The sequence below is a fragment of the Doryrhamphus excisus genome, chromosome 5 (genome assembly GCF_030265055.1).
Source record: "Doryrhamphus excisus isolate RoL2022-K1 chromosome 5, RoL_Dexc_1.0, whole genome shotgun sequence".
In the NCBI taxonomy this organism is placed as follows: domain Eukaryota; kingdom Metazoa; phylum Chordata; class Actinopteri; order Syngnathiformes; family Syngnathidae; genus Doryrhamphus; species Doryrhamphus excisus.
The window spans coordinates 3824663-3841423 of NC_080470.1; the positions used below are offsets into that span (position 1 = coordinate 3824663).

At 42.1% G+C, this 16761-nt stretch overlaps 1 protein-coding gene across 4 annotated transcripts in view; it reads left to right on the forward strand.

Annotated features, from left to right (window-relative positions):
- Positions 1-16761, forward strand: part of dennd1b (DENN/MADD domain containing 1B) — a 180408-nt gene that overhangs the window by 32164 nt on the left and 131483 nt on the right. For all 4 annotated transcript variants that reach the window (XM_058072331.1, XM_058072328.1, XM_058072329.1 and 1 more), the window contains exon 3: positions 4933-4976. In XM_058072331.1, coding sequence (XP_057928314.1) covers positions 4933-4976 — 44 coding nt within the window. The remainder of the gene's footprint in view (positions 1-4932; positions 4977-16761) is intronic.

A 16761-nucleotide genomic window follows, 5' to 3' on the forward strand; every position in this document is an offset into this window, starting at 1 on the left:
TATTTTTATTTTTATTTTTATTTTTATTTTTATTTTTATTTTTATTATAACATAATGGAAATCCCAACCCAGCAGCAAATAACTTAGCACCCAACAGAGATAACCCAGCGAATTGGGTTCTCAGAATACCCAATTCAATAAAAATTACCCAATGAAATGACCCAACAGGCTCAACCCAGCGGTTGCGTCAAAAAAACAACCCAGCATTTTTAAGAGTGCAGTCGCTTTCCACCTCTGACTTTTAAAGACACGTGTCTCAGGAATCGCCAAAGTATTGATTTTTTAACCCCTCCCTCCTAGAATATGTGGCATCGCTCAAGGGGATGCTTACACATGGGCCCCCATGCTGACCCGCTGGAGGTCAGCCACGCTTGAGGACTCCAGGGATTTAGTGCACATGCTACTTTACAATACATCATCCGCCCTGAGCTTGCTGTCTCACTGTAAACATGCAGGGGGTTGTTTACATGGACACGTGCTCATGGCAGGGACCCAATGGTCACTCCGGTCTTGTTGCCACATTTGCCCACCACCCTCTTCCAGGGTGTGAATGTAGGAATCAAATTCCAGATAGGTGATTTCAATTCAATTCACACCCACTAGATCTGTTTACACTCCACTCGGGTGAAATACACTGTAGGTTGTTTTTCCCCTTGTCACACCAGCTGCCAGTAGTGTCTGAGAAAATTGACTTCTTTTTTTAATAGTGTTTGCACTTTATTGTTTGCTCTTTATGGAGTTTGTCAGCTATGGGAAATATGGTAGACATCATTCATTCATTCATTTTCTACCGCTTATCCTCACGAGGGTCCACGGGGTGCCGGAGCCTATCCCAGCTGTCTAGGGCGAAGTGGCCAGCCAATCACAGGGCACATATAGACAGGGTAGGATTCAAGTAGGATTCCTTCTTTAGTGTCGAAAAAACCTGTTTGACTTTCTAAATAAGTAATTTAGCATTAGAGCCCTCCAGATATGAAATAACACCCCTATAGTCATTTTTAAACTCGCATAACCCAATATTCATTCATTCATTTTCTACCGCTTTTTCCTCATGAGGGTTGCGGGGGGTGCTGGAGCCTATCCCAGCTGTCTTTGGGCGAGAGGCAGGGTACACCCTGGACTGGTGGCCAGCCAATCACAGGGCACATATAGACAAACAACCATTCACACTCACATTCATACCTATGGACAATTTGGAGTGGCCAATTAACCTAGCATGTTTTTGGAATGTGGGAGTACCCGGAGAAAACCCACGCATGCACGGGGAGAACATACAAACTCCACACAGAGATGGCCGTTGATGGAATTGAACTTGGGTCCCCTAGCTGTGAAGCCTGTGTGCTAGCCAACCGGCCTCTGTGCAGCCCTGGTTCAGTATATTTTTCATCAAGTAGTCATGCCAAAATGTTGTGTTGCTGCTGGATGTTCACAGTATCTGACTGGAGCCTATCCCAGCTGTCTTCGGGCGAGAGGCGTGGTACACCCTGGACTGGTCACCAGCCAATCACAGGGCACGTATAGACAAACAACCATTCACACTCACATTCATACCTATGGATAATTCTGAGTCGCTAATTAACCTAGCATGTTTTTGGAATGTGGGAGGAAACCGGAGTACCCGGAGAAAACCCACGCATGCACGGGGAGAACATGCAAACTCCACACAGAGATGGCCGAGGGTGGAATTGAACCCTCGGCTCCTATCTGTGAGGTCTGGGCGCGAACCACTCGACCGCTGTGCGGATTCATAAAAAGTTAATTATTAAAAAATCCAACTTTCTGTAAGATTGTGAATGCCTCATAGCTGAGTAGGTGGGAAAAAAAACCACCCTGTTCATTGGCATTGATAAAATCACCAAAACACAGAACTAAGAAAACAACAAGAGAAGGTATCCCTAATTATAGATACCTTCTTTCTATTTATTCAGCCAGTAATTCAAAGTACGCAACACCATTAATTGTGAGCTGATGTAGTGAAATAATTTCAGATCAATCAGTCTGCCTTGTGGGATGGGAGGTGTGTGCGGTTTATGAGGAGGGGGCGGACGAATTAACCATTCCAAGATCTGTCATGGTGACATTTGTGTCCCCTGGCGGAGCAGCAGGGGGTCCTCTTCACCCCTGTAACCTTCAACTTTCAGCCTTAACCCCCTTCAGGCCCCCCTCTCGCGTCCTCCACACACTCAGCAAGAGAGTGAGAGAAGGGGTGAGGGTAGGGTGAGGGTGAGGTGCAGGAGAAAGGAAGGTTAGGAAATGAATAAAGCAAAAAGGGAAGACCGGGGATTAGGCAGAAATGTATGAAGTGAACACAGAAGACGAGAAAAAAATATTAATTATTCTGTCAGTTCACATTTACTGATCAACTGTCACTCACACAGGTTTTACTTAACGTCATTTGACCTAATTTTTCTGTTTTTTTTAATTTCAAATAATGACATTTCATCCTTTTGGCGGCAATTCCCATCTTCACCTTTCGCCGAGTAAATCGGTGTAAAGTAGTCCTAACTGTGGCATCATCGAGCTTTGCTGCTTTTTTTCCCCTCCTCTGCCGCTCTTTTCAAGATGGGGGCCCGTGAAATGATCCAATTGGATTATGTAAGGAATTATGGATTCCGCCGCGTCCTATCATCCGTCTGTCCATTGTATTCCCACTCACTCTGTCACTCGCTTTCAAGCAGCCGTGAAGCCTCTCTCTCTCTCTTTCCACACTGGGTATTGTTTTATGACCCCCTTATTGAAGTGAATATTTCCTATGAGAATGTTAAGAAACCTCATGCTTTCCCTCCCGTTGAATATTTGGAGTACAGTGGTGCCTTGGTTAACATCATTCATCCGTTCCAGAAGGTCCGACTCAAACCAAAACAGACTCAAACCAAAGCCATTTTTTTCATGTAGAAAATAATATAAATCCAATTAATCAATTTCAGACACCCAAAAATGTTCACACGAAACACATTTTATAGGCAATAATTATAGTTAATAATTATTTATTAATAGCGCGCAGACCTCACAGCTAAGAGACAAGGGTTCAATTCCACCCTCGGGCATCTCTGTGTGGAGTTTGTATGTTCTCCCCGTGCATGCGTGGGTTTTCTCCGGGTACTCCGGTTTCCTCCCACATTCCAAAAACATGCTAGGTTAATTGGTGACTCCAAATTGTCCATAGGTATGAATGTGAGTGTGAATGGTTGTTTGTCTATATGTGCCCTGTGATTGGCTGGCGACCAGTCCAGGGTGTATGACGCCTCTCGCCCAAAGACAGCTGGGATAGACTCCAGCACCCCCGCGACCCTTGTGAGGATAAGCGGTAGAAAATGGATGAATGAATGAATGAGTTCTCCTATTTTGTGTGGAAGTGGTAACTTTTTGGCTTCTTATTTTGTCTTTCCCCACCCTCGGCCATCTCTGTGTGGAGTTTGCATGTTCTCCCCGTGTATGAGTGGGTTTTCTCCGGGTACTCCGGTTTCCTCCCACATTCCAAAAACATGCTAGGTTAATTGGCGACTCCAAATTGCCCATAGGTATGAATGTGAGTGTGAATGGTTGTTTGTCTATATGTGCCCTGTGATTGGCTGGCGACCAGTCCGGGGTGTACCCCGCCCCTCGTCCGAAGACAGCTAGGATAGGCTCCAGCCCCCCCGCCACCCTTGTGAGGAAAACGCAGTAGAAAATGAATGAATGAATATTGGACATTGCGAGTGTAAAATTGACTATAGGGGTGTTATTTCATATCTGGAGGGCTCTAATGCTAAATTACTTATTTAGAAAGTCAAACTTATCACTGTTGGGTCTGAAACTTATTAACCAGCATAAAGAAAGGATTACTGTGTGTACAAATGGAGGAAAACAATGGCAACAAACTGCCATTGGTTCAAAAATCCTGTATCGCGATTCCGCTTATGTCTCTGGCCAGAGTCACAAGTAAATGGTGAGTTTTGGTTTGGATTTGAACTCGGTCTATGGGTGGAGCTGGTTTTTTTGCGGACACCATAAAGTGAGCCTCGTTGCATGGCTCACGACTTGGAGGCTGCCATGTGCGAGTTTGTCTCTTCAAACCTGGCCTGCTGGCGTTAAGGTCACATGGTGACCTTGGAGCTGTGGAAACCGTGTTTACCAGAGACCCCTGTGTTCAGGGATGACTGCTTCCTTTCAATCATTGTGGCTTCAGTGAGTGGCAAAGCTTTTGCCTTTTATCGTAGATGCAGAATTAGCTAGATTTCTTTTTTTTTTTTGCATTTGTGCTAGTTTGTTTACTTTAGTCTTAAATTTGAAGTGTGGATGTCTTCAAAACACATTTTATTAATAGGGTTGATTGAAACTAATTAACACAGTTGCTTGATAATTTAATGTATCTTTGATTAATCAAATATCAGCCTGTCTATAAATTGTCAAAAAGATATGTGGGATAGCAAACAAATAACCAATTCCCTCTGATCAGTCGCCAAACGTCCCTTCATCCAATCCACTGCACTTCAACTATTCTCAATGAATATTTCCTCAGCACTATTGCTTTAAAAAATAATAATGTAATACTGACAATAACAATTATGATTATACAATACTCCTTACACGTCTCCAGCCAATCAAAAGTGTGTCATTTTGTCATTAATGAAACAAATTAACTACAGTCTGTGGATAAGACTGGATTTAAATGTGGATAATTGGCTGTATAATATAAGCTATCATATCTACGCTGAGAATATGAATTTGCATATTTACAGCACATACAGCCTCAACACTTTCTCTCTTCTTTCACCATGTTGTGCAGCTGCCGTGTGTGTGCGTGTGTGTGTGTGTGTGTGCGCGTGCACAGACTCTCAGCAGCCACCCTTGCCCCCACCCATCTCATTAATATGTATGTGTTCTGAGGCAGCTAGCGAAGACGGTGTGTTTCTCACCCGCTGATTAATGCTGTCTGTCAATTACCTCTAGATCCAACCGTGCTGTGGAGCTTCCCCCAGGACCACACCGACCAGGTTGGAACAAACTCCGCTTTTTCATTCTCTCTCTCTCTCTCTCTCTCTCTCTCTCTTTCTCACCCCCTCTCTCTCTCTTCCCTATTCCTAATGCCCTCACTCACCCTGCCATCCTGTGGAACCCCGCCCACCACCCCACACCCCACACCCCCCTCTCCCATCACTAGTCCTCTCCTCCTCATCACTGCTGGTGCTTCCTCTCCTCTCTCTCCTCTCTCATTGCATGTCTGTTCCTGGTAATGAAAAGCAGGGAGCGGGTCTTCAATAACCGAGGAATCCCTAATTATCATGCAACCCGTGACGGGAATGCACACCTTGATTTTGGTTTTCGCTTGTCTTGCTTAGATTTTTCATGACAACAGCATTATTAGGTACATTTTATTCCTAAATGTACACCTAAACCAAGGATGGGCAATTTTTTGGGGTTAAAAACATTGGCAGGGGGGGTGGGGTCTATATATAGGTGGCATCATCCATAGCAATTCATTCATTCATTTTCTACCGCTTATCCTCACGAGGGTCCAGGGGGTGCTGGAGCCTATCCCAGCTGTCTTGGGCGAGAGGCGGGGTACACCCTGGACTAATCGCCAGCCAATCACAGGGCACATATAGACAAACAACCATTCACACTCACATTCAAAAAACCTGTTTGACTTTCTAAGTAATTTAGCATTAGAGCCCTCCAGATATGAAATAACACCCCCATAGTCAATTTTACACTCGCATAGCCCGATATTCATTCATTCATTTTCTACCGCTTTTTCCTCATGAGGGTCGCAGGGGGGGTGCCGGAGCCTATACCAGCTGTCTAAACTAAGGGTGGGCACATTTTTTGGGTTAAAAACATTGGCAGGGGGGCCGTCTATATATAGGCGGCATCAAGCAGAAAGACATACTTGCTCACGGTGCAACAGAACAAAAACACAGCACATCCATAGCAATTCATTCATTCATTCATTTTCTACCGCTTATCCTCACGAGGGTCCAGGGAGTGCTGGAGCCTATCCCAGCTGTCTTTGGACAAGAGGCGGGGCACACCCTGGACTGGTGGCCAGCCAATCACAGGGCACATATAGACAGGGTAGGATTCAAGCAGAAAAAACCTGTTTGACTTTCTAAGTAATTTAGCATTAGAGCCCTCCAGATATGAAATAACACCCCCATAGTCAATTTTACACTCGCATAGCCCAATATTCATTCATTCATTTTCTACCGCTTTTTCCTCATGAGGGTCGCGGGGGTGCTGGAGCCTATACCAGCTGTCTAAACTAAGGGTGGGCAAATTTTTTGGGTTAAAAACATTGGCAAGGGGGGCCGTCTATATATAGGTGGCATCAAGCAGAAAGACATACTTGCTCACGGTGCAACGAAATGAAAACACGGCACATCCATAGCAATTCAACACACGCTAAACATAATACATGACTGAAAACTGTTATTTCCAAGTGACCGCAATGCATGCTGGGTAGTCCAGCTGCAACAAGAATATGAACTATGAACAGTCAAACATTGGATATCAAGGGTATGGTACCTTTCATTCATTCATTCATTCATTTTCTACCGCTTTTTCCTCACGAGGGTTGCGGGGGTGCTGGAGCCTATCCCAGGCTTGAACCAGAGGCGGGGTGTCTGCCTCTGTTCAATTCCACCCTCGGCCATCTCTGTGTGGAATTTGCATGTTCTCCCCGCGCATGCGTGGGTTTTCTCCGGGTACTCCGGTTTCCTCCCACATTCCAAAAACATGCTAGGTTAATTGGCGACTCCAAATTGTCCATAGGTATGAATGTGAGTGTGAATGGTTGTTTGTCTATATGTGCCCTGTGATTGGCTGGCGACCAGTCCAGGGTGTACCCCGCCTCTCGCCTGAAGACAGCTGGGATAGGCTCCAGCACCCCCGCGACCCTCCTGAGGATAAGCGGTAGAAAATGAATGAGTTCTCCTCCTATTTTGTGTGGAAGTGGTAACTTTTTGGCTTCTTATTTTGTCTTTCCCCACCCTCGGCCAATTCTGTGTGGAGTTTGCATGTTCTCCCCGTGCATGCGTGGGTTTTCTCCGGGTACTCCGGTTTCCTCCCACATTCCAAAAACATGCTAGGTTAATTGGCGACTCCAAATTGTCCATAGGTATGAATGTGAGTGTGAATGGTTGTTTGTCTATATGTGCCCTGTGATTGGCTGGCGACCAGTCCAGGGTGTACCCCGCCTCTCGCCTGAAGACAGCTGGGATAGGCTCCAGCACCCCTGCGACCCTCGTGAGGAAAAAGTGGTAGAAAATGAATGAATGAATGAAATCTGATTAGTTAGATTTTGTCCATAGTTGACTAATAGTCAGATGTTTTGTTGTTCAAAGCCGGCGCTCAACTCCGCTCCACAAAGCGGGTGATTTTGCTAATACTTGCTAAGTAGGGGTCTTCTGTTAAACACACACATCATTTTGAATTATTTATTATCACAAATTAGTTTTTTTGTTGTATCAAAAGAGTTAATCCTTTTCATTGAAAATATGACTCTGTACCCTAAGAAGACACTGTCTCAGTAGGATGTCTTTGTTATCTCTCTCTGACTTCACCGTCAAATAACAACACGGGAGACCCGACTTGATCAAAACGATCACATGGCCTGTAATAATATGCACATTTATCACTGCAGCACGCACATCACACTGTCACTGGATGAGGTTGAGTCCTTCTCCTGCGGTGATGATGCCATGACTCCTGCCCTCTGCTGCTGTCGTCGTGTCTCTCTCAGGCTGCTGGTGACAGACACTTAGTCAAAGAATAGCATCAGACGCAGCCCAGCAGCTGCGACACAAACGCAACAAAATGTTTCTATGGCAGCACTAGGGAAAGCGGATCCCAGAGCAAAAAAAAAAAAAAAAAATGACGAAACTATAGCGCCTAATCACTAGAAGAAGGGAAACGATAGAGACTTAAAAAAAAAACTGGAAAGAATGACAACTATGCATGTCGGCAAAATATGTCCCAAAACACCAACCAAGCCCGAGCGGATGTTAGGAAGTAAGTGAGGGGCGAAAAGTCTAGCAAAAAAAAGTTGCACCAGTACAGACAAGCACAGGAAATGTTTTCATGTGGGATCCAAGGCATAGTAGTTGACTAATCTATTAATTGTGAGGAACAGATTTTTAATTAATCTCATCTTGAAGCAATTTAAGCAAAATTTAAAACCCGACTTGGCTACGACCGGTAGAGCCTTTGTTATTCAATGCATCCACACTGTGTCGGATCAGTAAATAGTCATATTCACATTGAATGAATTAGGGCTGCAGTGATTAATCAGTGATTAATCAATTACCCAAGTAATCGGCAACTATTTTGGCGATCGATTAATTTTTTTTAAAATATGTAAATATCCTCTGATTTCAGCCTCTGAAATATGAATGTTTTTAAGTTCACGTTCATGTTGATGGGCATTTTTTGGCTCTTTTCTGATATGTTGCAGACCCAACCAACTGATTACTCCATTAATTGAAACAATAAGTTTCAGATTAATTGACCAAGACAATTATCATGATTGTAATGGTAATGGTAATGGTAATGGTTTTATAATCCTACCCCTCCATCTGGTACTTTTACAATCAGTAACATTTGTTCACTTCCTGCTTTCCATAATACAGTTTAAGGTTTTTTTTTGTTTTTTTTTAAATAATGCACCTCCTACTGACGTACGAGGTGACATGACCATAATCAGTAACTGTTACATTTGTTCACTTCCTGCTTTCCTAATATAGTTTAAGATTTTTTTTTTAAATAATGCACCTCGTACTGAAGTATGAGGGGACATGACCACAATCATTAACTGTTAGATTTGTTCACTTCCTGCTTTCCATAATACAGTTTAAGGTTGTTTTTTTTTTTTAATAATGCACCTCCTACTGAAGTACGAGGTGACATGACCACAAGGAGTAACTGTTACATTTGTTCACTTCCTGCTTTCCTAATATAGTTTAAGGGTTTTTTTTGTCACGTACCGAAGTACGAGGTGATATGACCACAATCAGTAACTGTTACATTTGTTCACTTCCTGCTTTCCATAATACAGTTTAAGGTTTTTTTTTCTTTTTAATAATGCACCTCGTACTGAAGTACGAGGTGACATGACCACAATCAGTAACTGTTACATTTGTTCACTTCCTGCTTTCTATAATAGAGTTTAAGGTTTTTTGTGTGTTTTTTTTTTAATAATGCACCTTGTACCGAAATACGAGGTGACATGACCACAATCAGTAACTGTTACATTTGTTCACTTCCTGCTTTCCTAATATAGTTTAAGGGTTTTTTTTTTTTTTTTTTTTGTCACGTACCGAAGTATGAGGTGATATGAGCATCCAATGACATAATGGGTACCATAGTAAGTGTCAATATAGTGATATATATAGCACATCATGACTGGTTCAAGACTCTTCATCCTTGTATTTAGCAAACATCAATGATGCATTGTTTTACTGAAACTATTGAAATTTTGAAAAATCAAAATTTAGATTTTTTAATTTTTATTTTAACAGAACGTTAAAGCGGCGACCTGGTGTTTATGCACATATTTACTCTAGATTTCAGGTCTTCAATTTCTGAATCGAGAGGCGCCCATTGAGCCCTAAAGGGTGAAACATGAAAGCCCATAAAACAACTCACTTACTCACACTTTTTTTATTCCATCTCTTTTCTTTAATCTTCTTATTTGTTTGAACCATTAAAAAAAAAACACACAACTCAAATGCTGTAATGCCACACCCTATTGACTTGATTCCTAATGGAATGTCAATCAAAGCAATAATTAAGTGTTTTTGGAATAATTTCACCACACAGATTGTTCCAACATTTACATAAGAGTTATTGGAGCGATGCACCTACCGGGTATTAAATCAACACATCCCCAAGAGAAAAGCAGCCCAAACCAAGAAAAAGACGGAAAGCAAAACCCAGTGTGATAGTTTGAGTGTTGACATGTGACTAGACCTCATCCCGTCTTTTTCAAGCTGTCAACACAACCTTACTTTTCTTTCATTCTGTTGTCCACCAGATCGTTTGTGTGCATAAGACGGCCCTTAAGATGGCTAGTTAGCGTGCTGTGTACAGAGGGATTGGCCCTTTCCCCCGTATACATAAAGCCTGTATTCACTGGCCTCATTACCAGGATTAGGGCTCCTTTACTTCTTTGTGGGGCTGGAGGCTGGAGTCCCGTGTAGCCCGACTCCGGTTCTTTCTGTGGCCCGTGCTGGCCAGCATATGGCAGCAGCAGCCAAGAGTCTCCACAGAGGGGCTCAGGGCTCAGAGCAAGGCCTCCTTTTGTTTTCGGTCGTTATTGTTGCCGCGGCGTAATGACATTTGTAGGCCGTAGGATCGGGGTGGAGGGGTTAGTCTACCCCAGGGGATAAGGAGAGAGATGGAGAGGGATGGAAGGAGGGGTGAGTCAAAGACATGCAGACAGACAGGAGTGTGGATTATGGAAATATGAATTGATTTTTTTTTCTGTTCCGTAGTAGAATAGAAAGCTCAAAGGAGAACAGACTGCAGGCTGGCTGGCACGTCGGGGTGCGCTGGGGAAACTTGACGTGAGAGGCGCTTGCTCCCTCTTTCTCTCACATTGCCGGCCCTTTTTCTTTTCTCCCCTCCTGCTCCCCCAATTCCTCCCTGAGCCCCTAAGTCTCTTGATGTCTTGGTCATCTGCAGATGCCACTTGGTTACGGAGGGAGGAGTGAGGATGTGAAAAGTAGAATGACGGAAGGTGGCTAAAGCATGTATTTGAATCTGAATTGCATGGGGATTTTTTTTTTTTTTTTTTTGCAAATGAAGCAGACAGATGGAAATCTGTCCATTTTCCTCTCAGATCTCATCCCAAAGTTTGAGAAAAAAAAAAATGCAGCAGACTGAACATGCACTTGGAGTCAAACGAGCTTACACTGACATGACAATTATAGCTTTACACTGGATAATGTGTTGTGTTAAGGATAACACAACAGGGCTCTACATTAAAAACAAAAATGACTTGCCCATGGGGAATCCTTAAGGTGAGAACTACTTGCCCGAATTTGCCCCATGTAAAACGAAATGACTGCCATAATGATATAATCTAGTTTTTGTGGCATCACATGAGAATCTCAAATAAAGATGAAATGATTATCATTTCTTTCCTGCATAGATCATGACGTTGCATGGAAATCTGGATTGTCAAGAGACTTCTAGGCACTTTGCCTTGATAAATAAAAGTACATTCATGATTGAATAAACATTGTGCTTAAAAAAAAACAAATTGTGGAGATGTACATTAACATGCCGTACCATACTACCTTACACATCGTAGTCGTATTAAGCAGTAATATTTATAAGTTGTGCACCACAATGAAACATTACTGAATAGACACATTTGTGTACTAGTAAAGTGTTTTTAATAAAAAAAAAAAGCTCAATGGTCAAACAATAATTTGTGAAAAATACACAGAGAAATGGAACGGCTAGATTTTGTAGCTTATGTTGGTACAGTAAACCTCGGATATATCGGATTCAATTGTTCTCACTGGTTTTGTCCGATATAAGCGAAATCCGTTATATGCGTATACCGGAAAATGTCCGTTTTACGCATATATCGGATTTATATCCGGTATATGCGTAAATCGGATTTTATCCGTTATAAAAAGGCACTTCCTTGACTATGTTTCCAATGTACCTGGACTGGGCAATGAAAAGAGACGTAAGGTAATGAGAATTGAACTTTATTGGACTCTGAGCATAACAAATTGTTAATTAAGCTAGGCCCTGTTACGCCCGTCAGGCCTACGTTATTTCCAATAGTGAGGTTAAGATCTCATTCACTGCTGTGCTAGTATTATTGACGTCACTCACTTTTATATTTGTCCTAAATCTGGAGCCAGGAGAAAGACAATAGCCAGTGACATCAACAAGATTAGCATAACGATGCGGCCATCCGATATATGCCAGGGAAATTTAATGGAAATGCATTGGAACGGGACTGGAGATTTTGTCCGAAATATAAAAAATCCGATATATGCAATGAATTTTTATTGGAAATGCATTACAGAAAAATCGGTTCTTTTTTATCTGTCCGTTGTGAGCGAATTTCCGATATATCCGAGTCCGATATATCCGAGGTTTACTGTATTGGATCTAATGGGTGGTGTTTCATTGTGACCACTTCAAATTGTCACAGCAATGTGATTCACTCACCTGTGCCATCATTTGATTTGCTGCCGCTAATAAAATACTTGTTTAGGAGGCACTGTTTCATCACTTTTTGCTGTTTTCCTTCAGAAGTTGTTGAAGAATTAGACCATGTTGGCAGGGACGCCATGATAGATGTTTTCCTAGTCAAACCATCGCCGATTGGTTGATCGCGAACAAGAACGAATGTGGGTAAAACGCGGACTGCGGACCGCGGTCTAAATAAACGATTCTGATTGGTCCATTTCAAGATTTGCAAGAATTTGTTTGCAAATTACCACCGGAATTACGCAGTCCGTGTTTTACCAACACCGAACAAGAACCGCTTTAAAAAGAAAACTCTTAGCAGTATAGCATGCCAAAGTACACTTGCCCGACGGGAATATCACTGATTGGATTTACTTGCCCCAATTTTGTTTCAACTTGCCCCGGGTACATCGGTACATCGTTATTGTCCAGCCCTGTAACAGGTTTCCCAAACTGATAGCAAATCCATAAGAATTGAAACCGAAAAACCACTCACAACTGGAAGCTGCTTTTCATCCTAAAATGATCCGCATCAACAAATTTCTATATTGCATATAAATCGCATTTGCATCTGCAAGAATTTTTTAACATCCAGGGAAAAATAAACAGAATATTGAATAATGAATATATTTTACTGCAAGCTCATCTCCGGGCTCCCCGAAATAAAGATGATTTTAACTGCGTATGGCTACTTCACATATTCTAATGGGGGACTTTTGATCTTCCGGTTGTATACAGTACAGTGGCGGGATTGCCATAAAACATGCAGTTTTACCATTTATGTCAAGGCCACAGTAGGTGGGGGGGCTCATCCCGAAAGGAAATATTTTTGCTTTGATAAGGACTCACACGTTGCCGTGTTTAATCAACTGGCAAAATGCATAGTCGGTGTTATGTTTGGACGTATGATAAATGACTTTTCTTCAGTGCCTAAAATTTTCAAAGTGCATTTTAGAGTAGATGATGACTAAAATTGCCGGGTAGAATATTATTTGCCAAATCAGTTCTTAGAAGTGTGTAATAATACCATGATTATAATATTAATATGACAACAAATAGGATGCAATCATATTTTAAGGTTGTGTTCGATTTTGTACGTGGCATATGTTAGCTAGCATAAGTTAGATGTTGACGCATTTATAGTGCAAAATAATAGTATTCCATTCATTCATTAATTCATTTTCTACTGCTTTTTCGCGGGGGGGGGGGGGGGCTGGAGCCTATCCCAGCTGTCTTTGGGCGAGAGGCAGGGTACACCCTGGACTGGTGGCCAGCCAATCACAGGGCACATATAGACAAACAACCATTCACACTCAACATTCATACCTATGGACAATTTGGAGTCGCTAATAAACCTAGCATGTTTTATGTGGGAGGAAACCGGAGTACCCCGGAGAAAACCCACGCATGCACGGGGAGAACATGCAAACTCCACACAGAGATGGCCGAGGGTGGGGAAAGACAAACTAAGAAGCCAAAACGTTACCACTTCCACACAAAATAGGAGGAGAACTCATTCATTCATTCATTTTCTACCACTTTTTCCTCACAAGGGTCGCGGGGGTGCTGGAGCCTATCCCAGCTGCCTTTGGGTGAGAGGCTGGTCGCCAGCCAATCACAGGGCACATATAGACAAACAACCATTCACACTCAACATTCATACCTACGGACAATTTGGAGTCGCCAATTAACCTAGCATGTTTTTGGAATGTGGGAGGAAACCGGAGTACCCGGAGAAAACCCACACATGCACGGGGAGAACATGCAAACTCCACACAGAGATGGCCGAGGGTGGGGAAAGACAAAATAAGAAGCCAAAAAGTTACCACTTCCACACAAAATAGGAGGACGACTCATTCATTCATTCATTCATCCATTTTCTACCGCTTATCCTCACATGCAAACATGCAAACTCCACACAGAGATGGCCGAGGGTGGAATTGAACCCTGGTCTCCTAGCTGTGAGGTCTGCGCGCTAACTACTCGACCGCCTAATAGTATTCCAAGTGATCCAAATTACTTCCAAAACGAGCAATGATGCTAGCACAGTAGCTACTACAGTGTAAGTCGATTAGTCATGTCTGGATTGTGAGGAGTTATGAAAGGGAAAATGTTGTGTAAAAACTACAAAAGAGTGAAGATCACAGTTTTTTTTTTTATCCGTTGAAGTACGACTTTAATGACATACTAAGACATTACTCAGGTGTTTGATGTGCTCAGTGAAGATTTTACTCATAATTACATTTTTACAAATGTATTCAGACAGTACTCATGGTGTTCTGTTTGCCGTCCATGACTCGGAAAATTTTAATTTGTCGCCGTATGACAACATCTGAAGTAAATATTTAGTAGACAGAATTCTAACACACTTCATTGAGGCAGAGCCATTGTCATTAATAACCACGGTCAGCCATAAAACAATTTTATTTATTTTATTTTTACAGTCCTGTTCAGCTAACACTCTTTACCATCAGACATGGTGAGAAGTAAGGACACACAACGGGAGGTTGCAAGGAGAAAGGCAAAGAGTCAAGTCCCAAGAGGTTTGGACCTTGGCGTAACAAAATATAGCTCGACACAGTGCTCCATCAGGACCAAGTGCCTGACATGTTATGATTGGTGGTCATAACTCTGTATCAAGTGTTGGTGGGGGGAAGCAGTGGTCTAGGGGTACTGAGGTGACAAACAGGAGGTGGGCTGTACTGTACATTGCAGGTGCAACTGACCTACTGTACTTTACATTACAGGTGATACTGCATAGCGTAGTCTTGTTGGTGGGCAGGTCAAGGTTGGTGTTTTTACTTACAGGGTGACTGAGATGGCAACTTTAAAGGAAAAATTTTAAAAATCGTCCCATCATTCACACTACTTATGTGAAATATCACCATGTCACAAATCTGTATTAATAGGGAAAACATAGGAACAACTACAGCTAGACAACCAAATTATCTATATTGCCCACATTCCATGTTTTTGTCATATATACAAAGCCTTAACGTAGATCAGGGGTCTCAAACATGCGGCCCGCGGACCAAATGTGGCCCGCAGGACACTAGTTTGAGGCCCCCGCCTTGATATGAAAGTTTAATGTTAGTGCGGCCCGCTCAAGTTTGATATGGATGCTGTATGGTATCATGTACCCAGAAAAAATTATTACGTTTGATTAATGTTCATGTTAAAGGTTAAATAACTGTTAATAGTTATCCTCCCTATCGTGTGGAAGTGGTAAGTTTCTGGCTATTTAAGTTTAAAGGAAATAACTTGGAGGCTACCATTTAGGTCGCTAGCTCTCTAGTTTGCGAGTTAGCATGTGTCTCAAGACCCCGCAGTTGCGCAATATGTTGTAAATAAAAAGAGTATAAATGTGACTATAGTCGTGTTTTGTCATGTCTACAGGGCTCTAATAATGCTTTGTTCATTTTAATCTGAAAAAAATAATTTGTCTACCCACCAACTATATGTGGTTTCTCAAGTTTTTTTTATTTGCTGTTTTATTATTATTATTATTATTATATTTATTTATTACTGATTGATTTTCTTTATTCTTGATTTGTTTATTTATTTTTCATCTTATTTTGTGTAGAAAAATAAAAAAATAAGATATTTGAGAACAGTGGAATGTTTTATCAGAGCTTTTCTTGTAGAAAATCGGAACCAAAGCAAAGTTTATTCATTTTTCTGTTTTTAATAAATGCGTTTTTTTTTTGGGAAATCCTGATGTGGCCCAGTCTCACCCAGACCCTAGATCCAGTGGCCCCCAGTTAAATTGAGTTTGAGACCCCTGCCGTAGATGGGTAACACTGTGCCTCCGAGTGCAACAGAAAAACTCAATTTGTGTTGGCACGGCTTGGTAAGCAAAACATTTAATTGGAGGACACATGGCTTAGAAACCAGAGGGAGCCAGAGGAGCCCGGAGGGAGGCTGACATCACTGCAGCTTGGACGCAATTCATTATGAGACAATGTTAAAATATATATATTTTTTTATTTTAAACTCAAGTTATATTGACACGGCTTGGTAAGCAAAACATTTCATTGGAGGACACGTGGCTTAGAAACCAGAGGGAGCCAGAGGAGCCCAGAGGGAGGCTGACATCACTGCAGCGGCTTTGCTTGGATGCAATTCATTATGAGACAATGTTAAAATATATATATTTTGTATTTTAAACTTAAGTTATATTAAATGTGATGAGTTTAGCGTTCCTTGTAAGATAACACCTAGAGTTTTTTTTTGCTATGGCTTCATAGTTTTGCAAAGCAAGCGCTAACAGTTAAATAAGAAAGTATGAAATGGAAATTCAAATGTGTGTTGGTGGTGCATAAGCAGAACCGTGTATCTCCATGTATTTGTGTACATGTATGTGTATGATGTCAGCGTGTCACAGGGTTTCGTCTTTCCCCTTCACTGCACCCTGACAGCGGTGTCAAACAAGGCCTCATATGATCTGTGTATGCCTTTGAGGATATGTGTGTGTATGTGTCCGGGTTGATAGTGTTTTTATTCTTCTTTCTAACCCTTTATCACCCCCAGATCCCAGGGGTGTTCCAGGGTCTTGACTAATGGACA